This window comes from Saccoglossus kowalevskii, chromosome 2 (assembly GCF_978046115.1).
Source record: "Saccoglossus kowalevskii chromosome 2, keSacKowa6.1, whole genome shotgun sequence".
NCBI classification, from domain to species: domain Eukaryota; kingdom Metazoa; phylum Hemichordata; class Enteropneusta; family Harrimaniidae; genus Saccoglossus; species Saccoglossus kowalevskii.
The window spans coordinates 30,215,517-30,233,324 of NC_140642.1; the positions used below are offsets into that span (position 1 = coordinate 30,215,517).

The 17,808-nt window shown below is 34.8% G+C and overlaps 2 protein-coding genes across 4 annotated transcripts; both read right to left on the reverse strand.

The window, feature by feature from the left end:
* Positions 1–9,129: 9,129 nt before the first annotated feature.
* Positions 9,130–13,110, reverse strand: LOC100378166 (uncharacterized). 3 transcript variants are annotated; one of them, XM_078009597.2, is made up of 3 exons: positions 13,043–13,110; positions 12,169–12,777; positions 9,130–10,887 (listed from the first exon to the last, which is right to left on the reverse strand). In XM_078009597.2, exons 2-3 carry the CDS (start codon positions 12,574–12,576, stop codon positions 10,789–10,791), a joined length of 507 nt encoding a protein of 168 aa, XP_077865723.1. In that variant the 5' UTR covers positions 12,577–12,777; positions 13,043–13,110; the 3' UTR covers positions 9,130–10,788. The 3 variants fall into 3 exon arrangements, with proteins under 3 accessions (XP_077865723.1, XP_085350277.1, XP_085350276.1); XM_085494151.1 differs by adding an exon at positions 11,766–11,879 and having other exon boundaries at positions 12,169–13,108; XM_085494150.1 differs by having other exon boundaries at positions 12,169–13,108.
* Positions 13,111–15,575: 2,465 nt separating this feature from the next.
* LOC144352776 (uncharacterized) lies at positions 15,576–17,609 on the reverse strand. Its single transcript, XM_078009617.2, has 5 exons — positions 17,394–17,609; positions 17,074–17,163; positions 16,739–16,789; positions 16,410–16,497; positions 15,576–15,875 (listed from the first exon to the last, which is right to left on the reverse strand). Exons 1-5 carry the CDS (start codon positions 17,551–17,553, stop codon positions 15,722–15,724), a joined length of 543 nt encoding a protein of 180 aa, XP_077865743.2. The 5' UTR covers positions 17,554–17,609; the 3' UTR covers positions 15,576–15,721.
* Between the last annotated feature and the right edge of the window lie 199 nt (positions 17,610–17,808).

Sequence of the window (17,808 nt, forward strand, 5' to 3'; positions counted from 1 at the left end):
AGACGATGTTGATGGGCGGACGTTGGTCAGCCACAGAGGAGGTAACACCTAAGGCCCCCTGGTGGGGTAATCTCATGCTACCCGGTCTGTGTGGTTTTGAAATCAGACCCCAAATTGTGGAATGAGATCAAACGTCCCCAACCGGACCCCAAGGCTTCTTCCCCAGACCCCGGTACCACGAATTTCTGTTTGTCAAACCGAGTGAAAGGGCACGGCCGCGTTCCATGGGTGTTCTCACCAGCTCAGTATGAGACGATCCAGCAAGCCCTGGGGGCAGAGTTGCGACCCATTAACTTCCTCGAGTATGTGGCCCGCACACTGGAGCGCATTATTGTCCGTGCCCAGGACTTGAGACCTTGGTGGCAGAACGCATCTGCCTCCTAGACCAGGCGACACAATTAATGGTGGGTCACCGCACAGCTATGTGCGACATCTACCAGTGTCACCTGGCTCTCATGGCTGGGGCAACTACTGTGCAACGAAACGCAGTCTTAGACGCGTGTGTTTTCGCCGGCGAACTGAGTCAGGGGGTACGTCACCACCGTTACACAGACTGGACATCGCCCACCCTCTTTTATCAGGAGATGGCGGGTGCAGTCTCAGAGATGGTTCAGGTCAAATCCGCTAGCCAGTTGGCTGCTGCCAAGGGTATACGGAGGGCGCCCCACGCACAGAAAACACAACGCCCTAAGAAGATATCCGCTAGCCAGAGTCAGCCAGGAGGCAAGCGCTCATACCCTTCTGCAGGAGGGAGAAGTAGTGGCGCGCCCCCAGGGAAGAAGGGACCAGGTGGTGGCCCCTCATCCTTCTCCGGTGTTCGTCCACCCTGGAAGGCGGGGTAAGCATGTTTGAGCTTACTTCAGCAGCGGGGGAGGGGCATATGTTCAGCAAGGGGCCAGGTCACAACTTAGTGACTACCGGTACAACTCACCTCATGCAACCACCAAACCCATGGCCACATATCCCTGTCGCACACAGATTGCGCCGGTGCATTCCGGTTTGGAGGCAGCGGGTGACCGATCCCTGGATGCTCCACGTGGTGACACTTTGCTACAGAATACCACTGACATCTCCACTTACTGTTTTTAGCTCCGCTGTCGACTTTGTCGAGCAAAGCTTATCATATGAATGATTATCCGTCGTCATCCTTGTCAACTTTTTACTTTTTCGACTTCTTTTTGAAAACTACAAGTCTGAATGCTTTGATACTTGGTGTATATTTACCTTGGGTAGACCTCTCTTAGATTTGTTCATTTCTTGATGATATCTTCAATTCTCAATTTTTTGCTGATATTTTGTCTTTTGGTAAATAGGGATATCTTCGACTTCTTGTTAAAAACTGCAAGTCTGATTGCTTTGATATTACCGGTACACAAATAGGTACTACATGTGGACCTCTCTCAGATTTTTTCATTCCATTATGATATCTTTATTTCTCTAATTTTGGTGAATATTTTTGTAAAAGTCTGATTTCTTTGATATTACATATATATGTACTACATGTAGACCTCTCTCAGATTTGTTCATTTTGTGGTGATATCTTCAATTCTCTGATTTTGGTGAATATTTTGTCATTTTTGGTAAAAAGTGATACATGTATTTTCAACTTCTCTTTAAAAACTGTAAGTCTGATTGCTTTGATATTGCATATATAGGTACTACATGTGGACCTTTTTCAGATTTGTTCATTTCGTGATGATATCTTCAATTCTCTAATTTTGGTGAATATTTTTGTCATTTTTAGTAAAAAGTGATATTTTCGACTTCTTGTTAAAAACCAAAAGTCCAATTGCTTTGATATTACGTATATAGGTACTACATGTAGACCTCTCTCAGATTTATTCATTTCGTGATATCTTCAATTCTCTAATTTTGGTGAATATTTTAATATTTTTGACATTTTTGGTAAAAAGTGGTATTTTCGACTTCTTGTTAAATACTGCAAGTCTGATTGCTTTGATATTACCGGTAAATATATAGGTTCTACATGTGGACCTCTCATATTTGTTCATTCCATGATGATATCTTTATTTCTCTAATTTTGGTGAATATTTTTTTGTAAAAGTGATATTTTTGATTTCTTGTTGAAAACCACTAGTTTGTTTGCGAACCACTCTCAGATTTGTTAATTTCGTGATAATATCTTCAATTCTCTAATATTGATGAATATTTTTGGTAAAAAGTTATATTTTCAACTTCATGTTGAAAACCGCAAGTCCGATTGCTTTGATATTATATATATACATATTACAGGTGGACCTCTTTCAGATTTGTTCATTTTCTAATGATATCTTCAATTCTCTAATTGAAATGTGCATTGCTAACAGCGGAGCTATCTCAGTTGAGAGGCTGTGTGTTTGATCAAATGATCAAAAACTTTTGCTCACAATATGACTACCCCGGTAAGTCAAATATGTCAAGTTGTAACTTTGATGATTGTTTACCGGTATTAGTGATATTTGTTCATTAAATGTACCGGTAAACATTTTGAAAGCCTATTGTAAGAGTAATAAATCACAACAATCTGCAAAATAATTACATGGTAGATTTTTTGAAGGAGAGTGTTTTTGTATATTCCTTGCTGCAACATTTCAAATGTGTTTTATTTTGACTTTTTCCAATAGACATTGCAACAATAACAAAATTGTAGCGATGTTCAGTCTCCAGCATTTGCATTTTTATATTTTTTTATTTTTAACTATTTTAAATTCTTCATGGCATTTTGGTTTTATTTAATGTCTAATTTTGTTTTTGTAATTTGTATTGCTTGGATATCTTGGCTTACTCACGTAATACAGACAAATACAAGGATACTACATTTATTAAATAAAAAAAATAAATGACCTGTATATTTTTTAGTCCCCGTTCGGATGCAGTCCGAAAACGGGGACTTATGTTTGACCTCTGTGTGTTCGTCCGTCCGTGCGTGCAAGCATCCGGATCTGTATCTTAGAAATGCCAGGACAAATCACAATCAAACTTCACACATACATCATACATGATATTATACATATGCACGTCAATTTGTTTCACGATCTGATTCAAGATGGCCGAATGGTGGCCATTTTTGTCCTAAAAATCATCAAAATCAAGCATTTCCCGGCTGTTTATAGATGGATTTTGTTCCAACCTTGTATATACGTTGAACATTGTAGGACCTTGATGTACATCATTTTGTTTTACAATCTGATTCAAGATGGCCGAATGGCGGCCATTTTTGTGCTAAAAAATCCTAAAATTCAAGCATTTCTCAGCTGTTTACAGATGGATTTTGTTCAAACTTGCTATATACATTAGACATTATAGGACCTTGATGCAAATAATTTTGTTTTTCTGATAAGATTCAAAATGACTTACTGGCGGCCATTTTGTTTTAATGATTGGGCTTCTAGAGCCATACATGTATCTCTTAAATGCTTTGACTGATTATATTCAAATTTTATATATTCGTTATACATCATGTTATATATATACATGTATTCAAAATGGTTGATTTTGACTGTTGTTCCAGAGCAATATCTCTCAATATGGACAAGTACTTGTTTGACGATCAGATACAAATGTCAATCATTTTAATGTTAAAAAATCATATTCCTGATCATATTCCAGCTATATTACTATAAACAAAACAATATATCTTAAATTCAATAACTAACAGGGACTGTGCTATGCATGGCTTGTTCAATCTTTCAATATTCTTATTCTGAAATTCTTCTTTTCATACCTAAAAAAATAAACAATATTTGGCTTGAAGAACAAGTTTTTCATACATGTGACCAAACTCATTAATATTCTTTATTATCTCAATAATATTCATAAGCAACCAGAACTTGCATTGACATATACATATACACATATGCATGTCAATTTTTTTTTCATTTTGTCGACCTTTGACCAACTGATGGCCATTTTTTGTCAAACATTTATCGGGCATGCCAGTTTCATCCAAACTTGCTATGATTTGATTCAAAATGATCGAATAGCAGCCATGTTGATCTCAATTTCATGAGTCCTTAGCAATTAATCTGACACTTTTTGACCAATTTGTTTGGAGGGGAAGGAAGAGTCAGAAATTTAACCAACTGGCAGCCACTTTGTTCAATATTTTTTGTCTTTCGTCTTTGACAAATCATGCCATAGACCCAACTCCTCATCTGGTATGGCCCTGTGTTGGATTTATTATTGTTTCAATAACAAGTTTGACGAAATGTCATAATTGGTATCCGAGGTCTCATGCAACACATACACTGCATAATGTCTACTTGAAATTTGAACATAAGCTGTACAAAGACTATGATGCTGGAAACTGGGACCTGATAACCTAAATCTGATTATGAAGCATGTGATATGCCGGCACATTGTTTTTTTTTTGCAAGCTATATTCATCTTATCAAGTTATCGGTATCTCCATAACCTGTGGTTTATTGTGGGGTCATGCAAATGTTATCACTAGCAGGAATTTAGTTGACCACCTCCTGCATGTCTGCCTGATAACATGGTTTAAACCACATTTTGCAGGTTGTACAGGTGGTTATTGCAATCAGCAAATGCAATCAGTTAATTATATTTTGTAAAAAAAGAATTCTATCAAGGACACAAAAAATGCAGACATTATATGGTCTTGGTATCTATATAAACCATTTATGATTATTGGACACCACTCTGCCATATGCCACCTTTAAATTCATTGTCCCAAGCTTCACTATAAAAGGAGAGGTCCTCATGCAGTGCTTGTGTTTAGATTTTGTGTAAACTATGGACATTACCCTAGGTAAACTTCCTGCCCAGCCCTTCTCAAATCCTAGCATATTTACTGCCCAGACATGCAGTCTGTGTGTTGTTCATGTAATATTGATCTCAGCATGTGCCGAAATGTTCAATCCTTTTTGTTTGCAGAGGGATTACAGCAGATGCGTTCATGTTAGTCAGGACCCATTGGGACCCATTCGTCTCAGGCTGAAATCATGCCCTCATTCTACGATTGATTTGACCCAAACATGGAAAACGATATGCATATGATGATAAATAATAATTTCTTTATTGAAATTATATCCATTTGCTGTTATAGTGTTTATTACGAGTCATTCTGCACATGAACGGCAAAGAAGATTCTGAAAAACAATTATTTTTTCACGGTAATGTAGCATTGCAAGAAAAAAGGTAGCAGCACATAAATCTTCGTCGCTGGTGACGGTTTGCATTCATTTCATTCATTATTACAGCATCCGACCATATATACTTCCCTCCATCATATCGTACTAGTATGAATCAGTATATGTTCTCTTAAATTCACCCAAGGGTATAATTTTGGTTGGTTCCGAGCATTCAGGCAGCAAATCTCAGCACGTGCAAAGTTTCGGTCCCAGCATCTATTGAGCCTGAGATCAAGTTTTTTTCAGTATGTGCCAACTCGGCCCCATCCGTTCACACATGTTTCGGCATGTGCCGAGATCTCTAACATATCAGTAGCTGTGATGAGATTTACTAGCTTGATAAAGCAGGTTATTAATCCTTCATACTGACATAGGTACACACATTAGATGATAATAAACTCTAGTTTCTGAGTGCAATATATCTTTATGCATAAAACTGTCTGTCACATGTCACATTCCTAGTTTTCCAATGTCTCTGTTGTTCAATGACCCAGTTCGTTTATCCCAAATTGATCAATTTGGCAGGAAGATATTCTATTTCATGGAATGCAACTTGACATAAAATATAGATACATGTATAAATGTACAGACTAATGTAGGTACCATTAATTTCATTTCAATTTCTGTATAACTTACCATAAGTATGATTAAAGGAAATTAAACCAAGAAAAATGGGACTTTAGCTGCCGTAAAACAAAATGTGATCATTGAAGTAACTTGCTAAAATATTTGTGTACAAAGTATTTGTGTACATATTCAAGATTTAGAAAACTTTTTGTATCAAAATGTTGTTTGTTCCAAAACAGTTATGGCACAATGATAAAGATATATTAGATGACCACTTTCATACCAAATTTGTTTAAAGTATATTGGTTTAGATTTGATGTGACTGAAATTCCATTTGAGGGATCCAGCTTCTTCTTAGTGGACTCACTCATATCTTTTAACATTTAATACTGACTCAAATACTGTAAAATGATTTTCACTGGGTTTAAATTTCGCTGATTTATCATTTCAGGCATATTCAGGGGGTTTTAAATTCACGGTTTTATCATTTAGATAATGTGTTCAAAATTAAAACCCAGTGAATAATTAACCCTTTTACAGTAATACTGGTCAAATTTGTTTATAGAAAAAAAAATAAACAACACATTCTAAGTAAGAGATCTTGGAGAGTTACAGTATAACATCACAAGTACCATTATGAACAATGGCTTACACAAGTAGATAATATTTTGTTTGGTTGCAGATAACAAAATATCTAGATTAAAAGTATGGCCACCAAACAATGCTATTGATTTTTTTATTAAATAATGTTTATGAATTCCTATGAAGATATTTCCATTTTGCATGTTTTCAGACACTTTCTCTTCAGAAAAAATATTTCATACTTTAGGGGGGGGGGCTCAAAAGTCGATGACCTGTGTATAAATCAAGGATTATGTAAACATGATGATTTTTTGCTTTTAATAAGTTGAACGACCTCAATATGTTGAATGCCTATATGTGTGTGTCCATGTCACAGCAAGTCACAAGGTAGCAACGACATTCGTTATCAGATATATTTGCATGCTGGACAGGATTACAAAAATGTAAACAAATGACATCACAGTATATATATATATAGTGGTGACTGTTGACTATATACTGGTATACATTTGTTTATTCAGATATATCAAATAAACAGTTTAGTTTGTCTACAAATTCAAGTCTGTGTTTGACATATCATAATACCAGTACTATACCTTCTCTGTAAATTCTGCATGTTAATTACCATTGTTGCTCTAACTTTAGCAGCCATCACTTAATATTGTTTGTGTAATAATTAGCATGTTTTGAGTATATTTCTATTTGTATTCAGATTTGAACAGACTGTAAATGATGTCAGAAATGTTGCATAACTTTACTAGACTGTGGTCGTACGTCAGAAGGAGCCTAATTTGCCATATATTTTAGTGCTAATTATGCACTTTTTTGTGTCAGGCATTAATATTAATAAATGTGAAGGTCAGATCCAAAAAAATTTTCAAGAGAAAATCCTTTGAATTTTTTGTTCCATAAATAAAGCAAAAAGTGAAGATTTGTTTGGCACAGAATGCATAACCAGGATGATTCTTGGTACCTAGCTGCTCTAGAACAATGCACAAACCTGATCAGTTTAGTGTTAAAATCTGTTCATAAATAAATCAGTTTTTAGCTTTTCAATTAATATCTCATCTACTTATTTTATTTTCATTAATCTTTGTACAGAAATACTCTTTAAGGCAATGTAACAATCCAATTAGTTTTGTGTTTAAATACATTCATACTTTTTACCTACCAGTAATTTGTTTAAAAAATTATTTTTTGGCATCCACCTACATTTTTTTCCTACCAGTGATTTTTAAGAATTAATCATCATATTCTAAACTTCATACAATGCACAGACCTGATTAGTTTGGAGTTGAAATCCATGCATAATAATTACCCAATTGTCACCTATATCTCAAAAACCAATTATTGCATTTCAATAAGACTTGGTATATAAGTACCCAGGGACAATGCTAGTTTTGAAATTCAAGCCTACTAATGACCTAATGAAAATTTGGTACATAGATGCGCTGGGATAATTTATGTACATGATTATACATATTGATTATCTAATTATTAGCCAATTTCTGATATCTCAAAACATCAGATTTAAATTGAACTTGTGGTAGAGTTGTTCTGGAATAAATTAGACTGCAAATCACAGATGTACAATCAAATTTGTTTGTGGTCACATTGTTGATTTTATATAATCAGAAACACAGTAAATGAATTGTCTGAGAGATATGTCCGGGATATTTACATTGTCACTATCACCATAGTAACAGTGTACAAGGTACATTGTACATGTTACTGCAGCCTATTTGTCATTCATTTTGGCAAGCTTTGGTAGACATTGAAAGAATCACAGAATAACTTCATCTGCACACTTTACAAATATCGTAGTTAGAATCATTGTAATGCATATTTAAGTTCATACTGATATATGGTCAATGTCCCACAATAGCATTATAATATTGATTGATTCACTTGAAACATCAACAAATTCATATTATACTAGTATGTGTATATTAAATAGCATAATTGTATCTGTACATCATAATCTACTTAATCTGTTTATTGTAACTATTGAAAAAAACAATAATATCATGGAAAAACTCTAAGATCAGGTTGATTTCAGTCAAAAGGCCTTGTAGCCTTGTAGCTTTATGCATATATTAAATTAGCATAAATCAGAGGCCGTATATTATTGGTATATACCAGTCATACTACACACACCCTCCAACAACATACTGACATAGTGCTCATAATAGCAAGAACTCGTGGGCTTTTATCCCTGTCACTGTTGTCTCAAAATCCTTAGAAATACTGGTTGTATATTTCTTATGTACTAGGGGATAGTATTGTTATGATTGTTCACAGCAGAACTTATCTATTGATCTGGCGTAATTCAGATGTCATCATAAATACATATCTCAGATAGCAATACATCATAAAAAATATTAGATATAATTGTGGTAGGTTTATTTTTACCTTGACACTATAAGACATGTCTGAACTGATTTTAATGATCTGTTTATGTATGCCTCATAACACACTATATTGTGTGGGGTCAAGGAGCCACGAGACAATAGTCTTGCATTGTATTATAATGGTTTCCATTGGAAACGCACTTTCTATCTCCAAATAAACACCACCATGTACTGGGCTTGAATGTTAAAGCAGGTAAACCACATTTGTGTAAATGAAAAACAGAATCAAACAAAGCTATAGGTACATGTACTTGTATTTACGTGAATATATGTAGTATGTGCTATATTCACTTTATGAGTGTATACATAAATTTACTCCTGCTGAATTGCTTCTTTGTACTCCCCTAGCAGAATTACCATACAGTCATACACATCACCCAGTATTACACCACATATACATGTATAAATTTCTTCAGTTGTTCATAGACCGTATTAAAGTCTTTATTACTTAAAAAAAGTTATGACAGACATACAATATGCTACCACATCTCTGCTGTGGTGAAAAACAACAAAATCCAACAACAAATTTATTGTTTGATTTCCACTGGGGTCTAAAGTTCAAGAACTCTGACAATAACATGGGTCATATCATTATAACATGGGGAATTTAACAAGGAGCAAGGTACAGTAAAGAATTTATTAAAAGTACCACATACCGCACACAAAGGATATTCATATAGCGTATATTTTAAACACCTTGTACATGTATATATAACATTGAACTATATTGCAATATATTAAGCTTCATATTGCAATATAACGCAATGTGACTAAGCATATAAATGAAGCATTACATTTTATAATTTTTTTTTATGATTGTAATACATCCATAAATTTATTTACTTATTCACACAACACTGACTTTGAAAAGCACAGAAGTAAGGTCGATATAAACTACAAAACAATAAAAAAAAATTGTTAACATCGAAATACAGATGGCAGACCAAGAGTAATTGTAAGTCAATATTGCCATAGAGTCTGTGTTCGGACCTAATTGGAGGTAAAATATGTCATCCTTCTGACACATGTGACTTCATAACCCCAATAGTACATCAAGATAAATATTCATTACATATCAACCATTATTATTTCAATGTACAATAAACCACATAAACCATTTCAGTACTAAGTTAAAACATGAAATGGTATCATGTATGTAAATGGACTGCTGAAATACAGACATGGATTTGTAATATTCACTGTGAAAACTTCGGTCAAGGACTGTAACTACATGACAATCTTCTGAACAATGTCTCAAAATACATGGATAGCTGAGCTGACCCTTCTGACCTCATGATTAGAAGAGTTGAATAAAAGATAAGCAATAACCAGTATATTTATCTAAGAATACCAAGATATGTTCATTATGTTATCTGGGGACATCACTAGAGTTTGTTTTTACAGAATAGTAGTGATTACAGGAAGTAGTCCACAGTAAAAACTGCATATTCACCAAACTCCGTGTTAACATGAACCCAGTCTAAACTGAAAGATGTTTTCAGTCTTATACTCTTTTGTATAAAAGACCTATGTAAACTTGACTATATAATATATAACTGAAAAAAAAAATATCATATTAATGTTTTTTAGAATTCTAAAAATAAATACATTCATAACCTCTTATATGGCATTGGAAGACACCTTGGACATTGTGGTTCTGCATTTCATTACAAGCACAGAATTCATTTTCAATTTTAAATAATTTTTTTGTTCTACATGTATATCTAATTTAAGATTTTGTTGAATACCACTGACAAAGGCCATTCCAGTGAACCATATGCTGGTTCTAGGAGAGCACAAGAATTAGCCTTGGATAAAGTACATTGCAAGTCATCAAGCACCATCTTGAATTTTATGTAAACAATGAATTTTACATAAACTGTATGCATCACATATAGAACCCAAACATAGTGCTGTGTGGTGACTTTGCCACTTCAATCAAACCACTGCCATGTTTAGTTACGTGTCAACATTATTTAGATCATTCAGTTTTTTTTTGTTACCTCAATCAACAGCAATCAATACCTCAATCAACAGCACTTGTCTCTTGTTAGAATTAGTTTGCTGGTATATTATCACATCATCATGTCACATGGGAAACCAAAGCCAATCAGTGGTCCAAATGAACATCGTACTTTTTGATGATAGGGATTCGCTTGTGGTTCTTTCCATGCCTACAATGGAAAAGAAGTAATCTGTTAGACATTGATTGATCTACGTAGCTTACTAATAAAAAATATACCTTATTAGCCTTACACACCCTTATTACTAGCCAAAATTATTTTCAAAACCCTTCAATCAGAACAAAAGTATATACTGCAAAATTCATTATTTTAGCAGGAATTAATTTTCACTGAAAAAAAAATATTTGGTTGTTTGTATGGAATTTATTTTTCACTAATATTTGACAAGTTGAATGTAAAATATAGGAAAAAAGGTATATTCGTTGGATTGTATTTCACTAGGTCATTCCTTCAGTGAAAATTGTAAAAATAAAGTACTTTACAGTATGCTCCATTAGCAGCCCATTCTCTTACATAAAAGACGCAAGCGGTATTTCGATGGTTACTTCTATCATAGTATACGCTTCTATTAGAGACATGCTTTGAAGCAGTCCTAACAGAATTCAAATTTGCCTTCAGAAAAGCTGTTTACATATTTTATAACTTATAACATATTTACCGAATGTTTCATTCAGATTTATTTGAGACAACTGCATTGGCTATAATAATTAGCGTTGTTTTCCACGATGTTTCGTAAAGCCAATCAGATTTTGGTTGATACGCACACACAGATTGGGTCGTCCCTTTCAGGAACATGCACATCCATGGTGATGTACATAATCTTTCTGACTGGTCAAATGGCAGTTTTCAAATTTTATAAATGTTTCATGTTCATAAATCATAAATTTTGTAAATGTTTTTTTCTGTAAGCACTGTATAATCTTTAGCTCAGATATACCCTCCTTAATAAAGCAAATTATTACAGTATATGTATAATACTGTCTAACCAAGACAAATCCAGTCATAACATTATTACCAGAAATACTAACCTACTAGTAGATAGTTTTGTTAACATACTAGAAAAATGGTAATCCTACACTTATAGGACTGCTGGAGGAAAATTCAAGTTGTTTTTTGTTAGAACCCATTTGATGGCGATTGTGCTATAGAAATAGAACAGATATTAAGAAAAAAAATGAAGTGTTATCATATTAACATGCAAGTGCAAAATTAACATGCATTAATCGGACAACATGAGTGAGAAGAAATGATATGGTGAGTGTGTCAAGTTGCTAGTTTTTAGCATTATGTATTTACTGAAGTGTAAACAAGGAGACTACCTCCTATTACATACACATGTACACACAAAATAAAATCATATAAGTGATTGGAATTACTATATCTAAAATATTTGTTTTGACTGCGAGTAACTTGCAGAGTACTAGTACTCACCTCGCGTTGCATTTGTTCATATCTATGTTTTCTCTCACGTTGCTGACGCTGGAATTCTCGATGCCAACCTTCAATGTACTTTCTGTAAGAGCATGACCTTTCTGGCGTGTCCTTCACGTCTGGGTCCCAGCAAACATGTCTCTGTCCCAGTTTGTTTTTTCTTTGATTGTCTGCTTCATTGTGTTCGTGTTTCCCGTCGCTCAAACACGCCTGGTTTATTTCCAAGTCTCCAAAGTCGGTAGCCATTAGGTCGGGGATCATATGTTCCTCGATATCGACCAATTCGTTCTCGTCGTCTTTGGCCTGACAAGAATCATCATGATGGAGCTTCTTGAGAATCGAGATCACATTTGCTGGTATTGGCTCGCTGATAATGGTTGGTATGTCATAGTTGGTGATGTCCTCCATCGCAAGTTCTCTTTCTTCATCCGATAAATATGATCCGACCTTTGGCGAAGTGGAAGGGGAGCTACTGGTGCAATGTTCGTCACGACCCCCCTTCTTTGTGATCAATTGTGGGCCATGATGTGTTTTCGTGTCTGGTGAATTTTTCGGCGATGAGTCCTCAATCTCTCCATAAATAAGGTTTCCCTTTTTTTTCGACGATTTCTTGAAAAGATGAAAAAAACCCTTGCCGCACGTCGGACTCGTGGAGTATGTGTGGTACATTATGCAGCTTAACAAATAAGTGCGACGGAAATGTACATGCACTTTGGTTGTAAACAACCACTTCGATGTTAAACTCGTCCAGTGAGTAACAACATTTGTTTCTACTCTCGCCGATTTTACACTTGATTATTCGTCAAAAGAAGCGTACGACCCTCAAAAATCGTATTATTAGATGTATACTTCGAGAAAGGATAAAAGCACGTACCCTCTACTTGTCTGATTATGCGTTGTGTGCCTTCGAGTTGTACAATAACACAGTACGTGACCCAGAATGTTTACAACAATAACATTCAAATTTATGCAAATTTTATTCTAACTCAATCGTGTATGCCGCTGTCTGTGACTTCGGTCATTCCGAGGTCAATTTGATGTATTGTACAGCGTGTATTTTTTTTATATTTTATATATTTAATTTGTATGTTTTTGTATTTTGTATCGCCACATACAAATCCTTCTGAGCTTCGTACCAAAACTGTTTAAAAACTTTAATAAATAATAAAATTAAATTAAAATACTAGTATGTGGAAAATAAATAATTACATGTAAAAAAAAGCATATCTTAATCAGTTTGTGATGTCGGTGTGCATGATAATGACGTACCAATCAACTTGAAAACCACCGGCAATTATTGCGTAATACACATATTGTAAATACGAGTTGTAATAACCACAATCGCTTTATCGTCCCCAAATTGTAATGGTATAAACCTTACAGGATATTACTGTGTACGTTTGATAGTGGTAGCACATGAAACAGAAAATATGGCACTGCTAAGACTTTACAGGAAATGATAGCTAGTGTGGTACATGTGCAAGCCTCTCCCAAGGACATCTATACATTATGTAGTTATCTATAGAATGCATACTCAATGAATTGGGTAACTTTGGAGTGAGTGTTAGAGTTAGGGTTAGGGATGGGGGGTACAAAAGGAACTCTTGCCCTTCAGCAAAATATTGTAAAATTTATTTTAGTATATCGCGGAATTAATTAATTATACATGAATATGAAGCGCATGAATGTGGGCATGATGTATGACGTGTGTGTAGTTTAATTTATACGCTTCTACCAAGTCTGGCGCTTTTCAAATTCAAATATTTCCACCTAAATGTTAATGGGAACACTGGCGACCAAAAGCAGCAATATTTCACTTATAATTGACCACGTATTCGTTGTTATGTCATGAGTTGAGTCACACGTGTGTGCGGATGTATAATAATATTTGACTTAACTGTAAAATATTTTTTTTAGAAGCCATATGCATTGCTTGTACACCGTTTGGACAAATGTTGCACGTGACTGCGTACGCAATATGGAAAACAACATTTGCTACTAAAAGAGAATGTGTGCTTATCATAAAAAAAATACAAATAGCATCCGTCTAAGATACGTACATACTGATCAAGTACCGGTTAACAGCTTTAACAGTTCGTCATTTCCTGTTATTCACGCAAACACGCTTATGTAAGTGCCATATAATGAGACGTGTCAACCGTAACAGACGTAAACTTTCGATAACACGATTTTATTTTTTTCCAAAAAATTAAAATGTATGATGATAAAAAAAGATATATCCCTCACTTTGTATTTTTGTTGATTGTGGTATAATTGTTATCGTCACGGTGATGTCCAGGCAAGAACACAGTGATGAATTTTGTACATGTTTTATTGAAACTGTATAACAGTATGTATCTGTTGTTTAGGATTCGGTATGCAATATCAGTCCGACTAGGACGCTTGTGCGAAAAAACTTGAGTTGCAATTTTGCGTACCAGGTTATGTGCGACATATACGGTAGATTTTTATTCTGTTTCAAATATTTTGAGAATCGAAACTTAACTTTCAATTAATGTGTTTGAAAGCATTATTTAATAAATGTTAAACTTTGAGCTTCCCTGGGAGGTGAAGCATCGACCTTTTTGGGAGGGGGACTTATCTCGTACCAAAGACTTCTGTGTAACAACTGAGGTTGTGACGTAGTCAGTATGACGTACGAGGTTAGCTGCCACACCCATTCAGTTGGAATGGTTTATAAGTGCAATATTATCAAATTGTTTCTTTATTATTCTCATTGAGCAGATTATGATTACTCAGAGTTGCACAGGAAATCATTGTTGTAAACAAACAGATTGCGCGGCGTTCACTGACGTCACCAGAATAGTACATGTTGACCATGCGGGATAAAATATCATTAATATTTTAATTTTTTTTTTCTGAACCATGTATGTCACAATTCCCTTGTCATAGATATGTATTCATGTATATCAGTTTCCCTTATACCAGTATTTGAAAATAAAAATAACAGTTTGCTTGTTATCGTATTCGCCCATAAGAGTTTGTATCTCGTGTTGGTCAACTGACTGATCGTGAGTGTTCTGATCTCACGTTTGAGATTACTTACGTTCTTCGTCATACGAATACTTATATCTTAATGTCTGTTCCATTATATATTCTCGGTAAGGGAAAATGAACATTACGTTCGCTTTCATCTGCCCATCCGTCTGTTTTCTTGTATTATTTATCTTGTTATAATGTTGTATTTATTTCGGACAATGGTGACGTAGTTGCTAGTATTGTGTTTTGTATTGGTAATTCCTCAATTCTCGCTTATTTCCAGCTATCTACCAACATTCATAGTGTGGAATTTGGTATCTTATTGACAATTATGTATGTATCATTTGAATGGGATTTTAATTATTGAACAAATGACTACCCGATGATTTGAGAACTAAATGACCGACTTCTTGTAGACTAAACTTTATTACATAATCAGGCTATTGGCGAGTTGTACAAAGCAACGCGAATTACAAGTTTAACAAATTAACGCTTGTCCATGAGTACATGGCGTGCATATTTTGTTGCATTGAGTTATTTCCGAAGTCTGTCATTATGCTGTGACACTGTTCTGCGCTGTGACCTCTGTGTCCAGGTGAACATCTGCTGTATCATTCATGTTCTCCATTGTAACGGTAATTCCACAGTCATCCGCCTCGATTGTATTTCTTCTGAACTTAAATATGTTATAATTCCCGTTGCACATTCTGATTACGAACATATAATAAAAAGATGATTCAACCTCAAATTGCAGAAGGAAAATATAACGCAATATTTGTGTTTTTTTCAAATAAGTTCCCACATAAAATGAAGGTGTAACATCTATATGAACATGGCAGGTAGACACATTTGGTTCAGCGTTGAGGGCGTATGCTCACTTGTCTGCCACTTTCGTAGAATGTTTCCTGTCTGTTATTATAAGGAATCGCGTCAATGATTTTTTGGACCAATATAATAATGTTCCACTCTCGAAAATAAACCAAGTTGTATAGAATTACCCCCGGAAATGCTACGTTTTAAGCCTATTGTCGATGGGATCGTGCTTTTTTCAATAGGCTGTCTACCGTCCGCTGAAAACATATGAGGAAATAAATGCAAGTTGTCACGATATTAATGTAGATGTATCAGTATGTAGATTGAATAGCCGCAGACATGACGTAATCTACACAATAGGACGATCTATTGAATATACAATACTAAAGCGCCCTCTTTGTGATAGATACTAAATGAAAATTACTTACCTTCGCTTTAAGATATAAACGATGACCAATCCTACAACCGCAATTATAATTAATGCAAGGATAATATAAAATATCCAGGAAATAGAATCTGAAATGCACAATGTGGGAATTAAATATGCCAGTCGTGTGTTCGCAAACATACATTAGTGATATTTGCTGAACTACGGAACAACATATCAGCTACTAAGCACTAATTCATGATATTTGCGTTCATGTGAGTAATTGAAGCTACAAGTTATATCAATAATTATTTGAGTAATTGAAAATAACAATGCACCATAAGTGTAACAGAAAGAGAAGTATACCCAAATTAAAGTGGAAATACCTACCATGTGTGTCGTTAATTACTCCAGTCCCTATGTCGCTCGTCATTTCAACAACTATAAAATAAAGTTTTAGTCACTGAACATTACATTGCATTCATTTTGCATTGAACACTTTATTATAATTACCTTACTGATCCGAGTTATTTCAATGATGATATTGACTTCATTTTTAGATCATCAAAACCAAAAAATGTCAAATTTGTTAATAAGCAATATATTATGTTTTTTATTTCATTCCATATTGTCACCCATTACGTTCATTCCCTTGCTTTTACTAATTAACGATCGCGAATACTTCGATATCTACAAATGAGTGCATGATACGAACATATACTTACTTGTACTGTAAATGATCTCTAAATCTGGGTCTTCGGAAAATTCGGTGCTTGTGTGTGACTCGAATTGTCCTATCGTTACGACCACATTGTCTATGACATTGTAAACATCAGTATAAGAATAACATTAGTCTTGAAACGCCATGTAGGCAATGTAGCTGTATGACATTTTGATTTCTACAATAACCTTACCGTATTATATGAATTTATTAAATGAATAAATAATATTACTATTAATTACAGCAATAAGGCGGTATATAGTTACATATATATAGTATATAGACTGGACACGTTATCACACCCATAGCACGGTTTACTTATACCTTCATATAGGGCTGTTATCTCATCGTCGACTGAAGGTGCCACTGGAGGTAGCGGTAGAACAAATTGCGGTGGTGGGACTTGGCAATGACACAACCCTTTTCCTTTGATATACCAGGGACTATGACACACGGTAGAAACATTATGCGTTGACATAGTCATAACTATTTAGAACTTCCGCTATGAATGTATATAGATTGACAAAAACGAGACACACGTATGCATTAATGCTAAATGTATTAAATAACCCGGCAGATGGGCTTCTATTATTAAACCTAGACGTAGGTTTGACTCACTGAGTACATATCATTATAAAGTCTTCGGGTCTCCTGAAACAGGCGATTATCATGCATATGGGGCCAACTATGTCTTACCTTTGTACCATTTAAGCAAAGTCGGTCAAGTATGTCAGAGAAA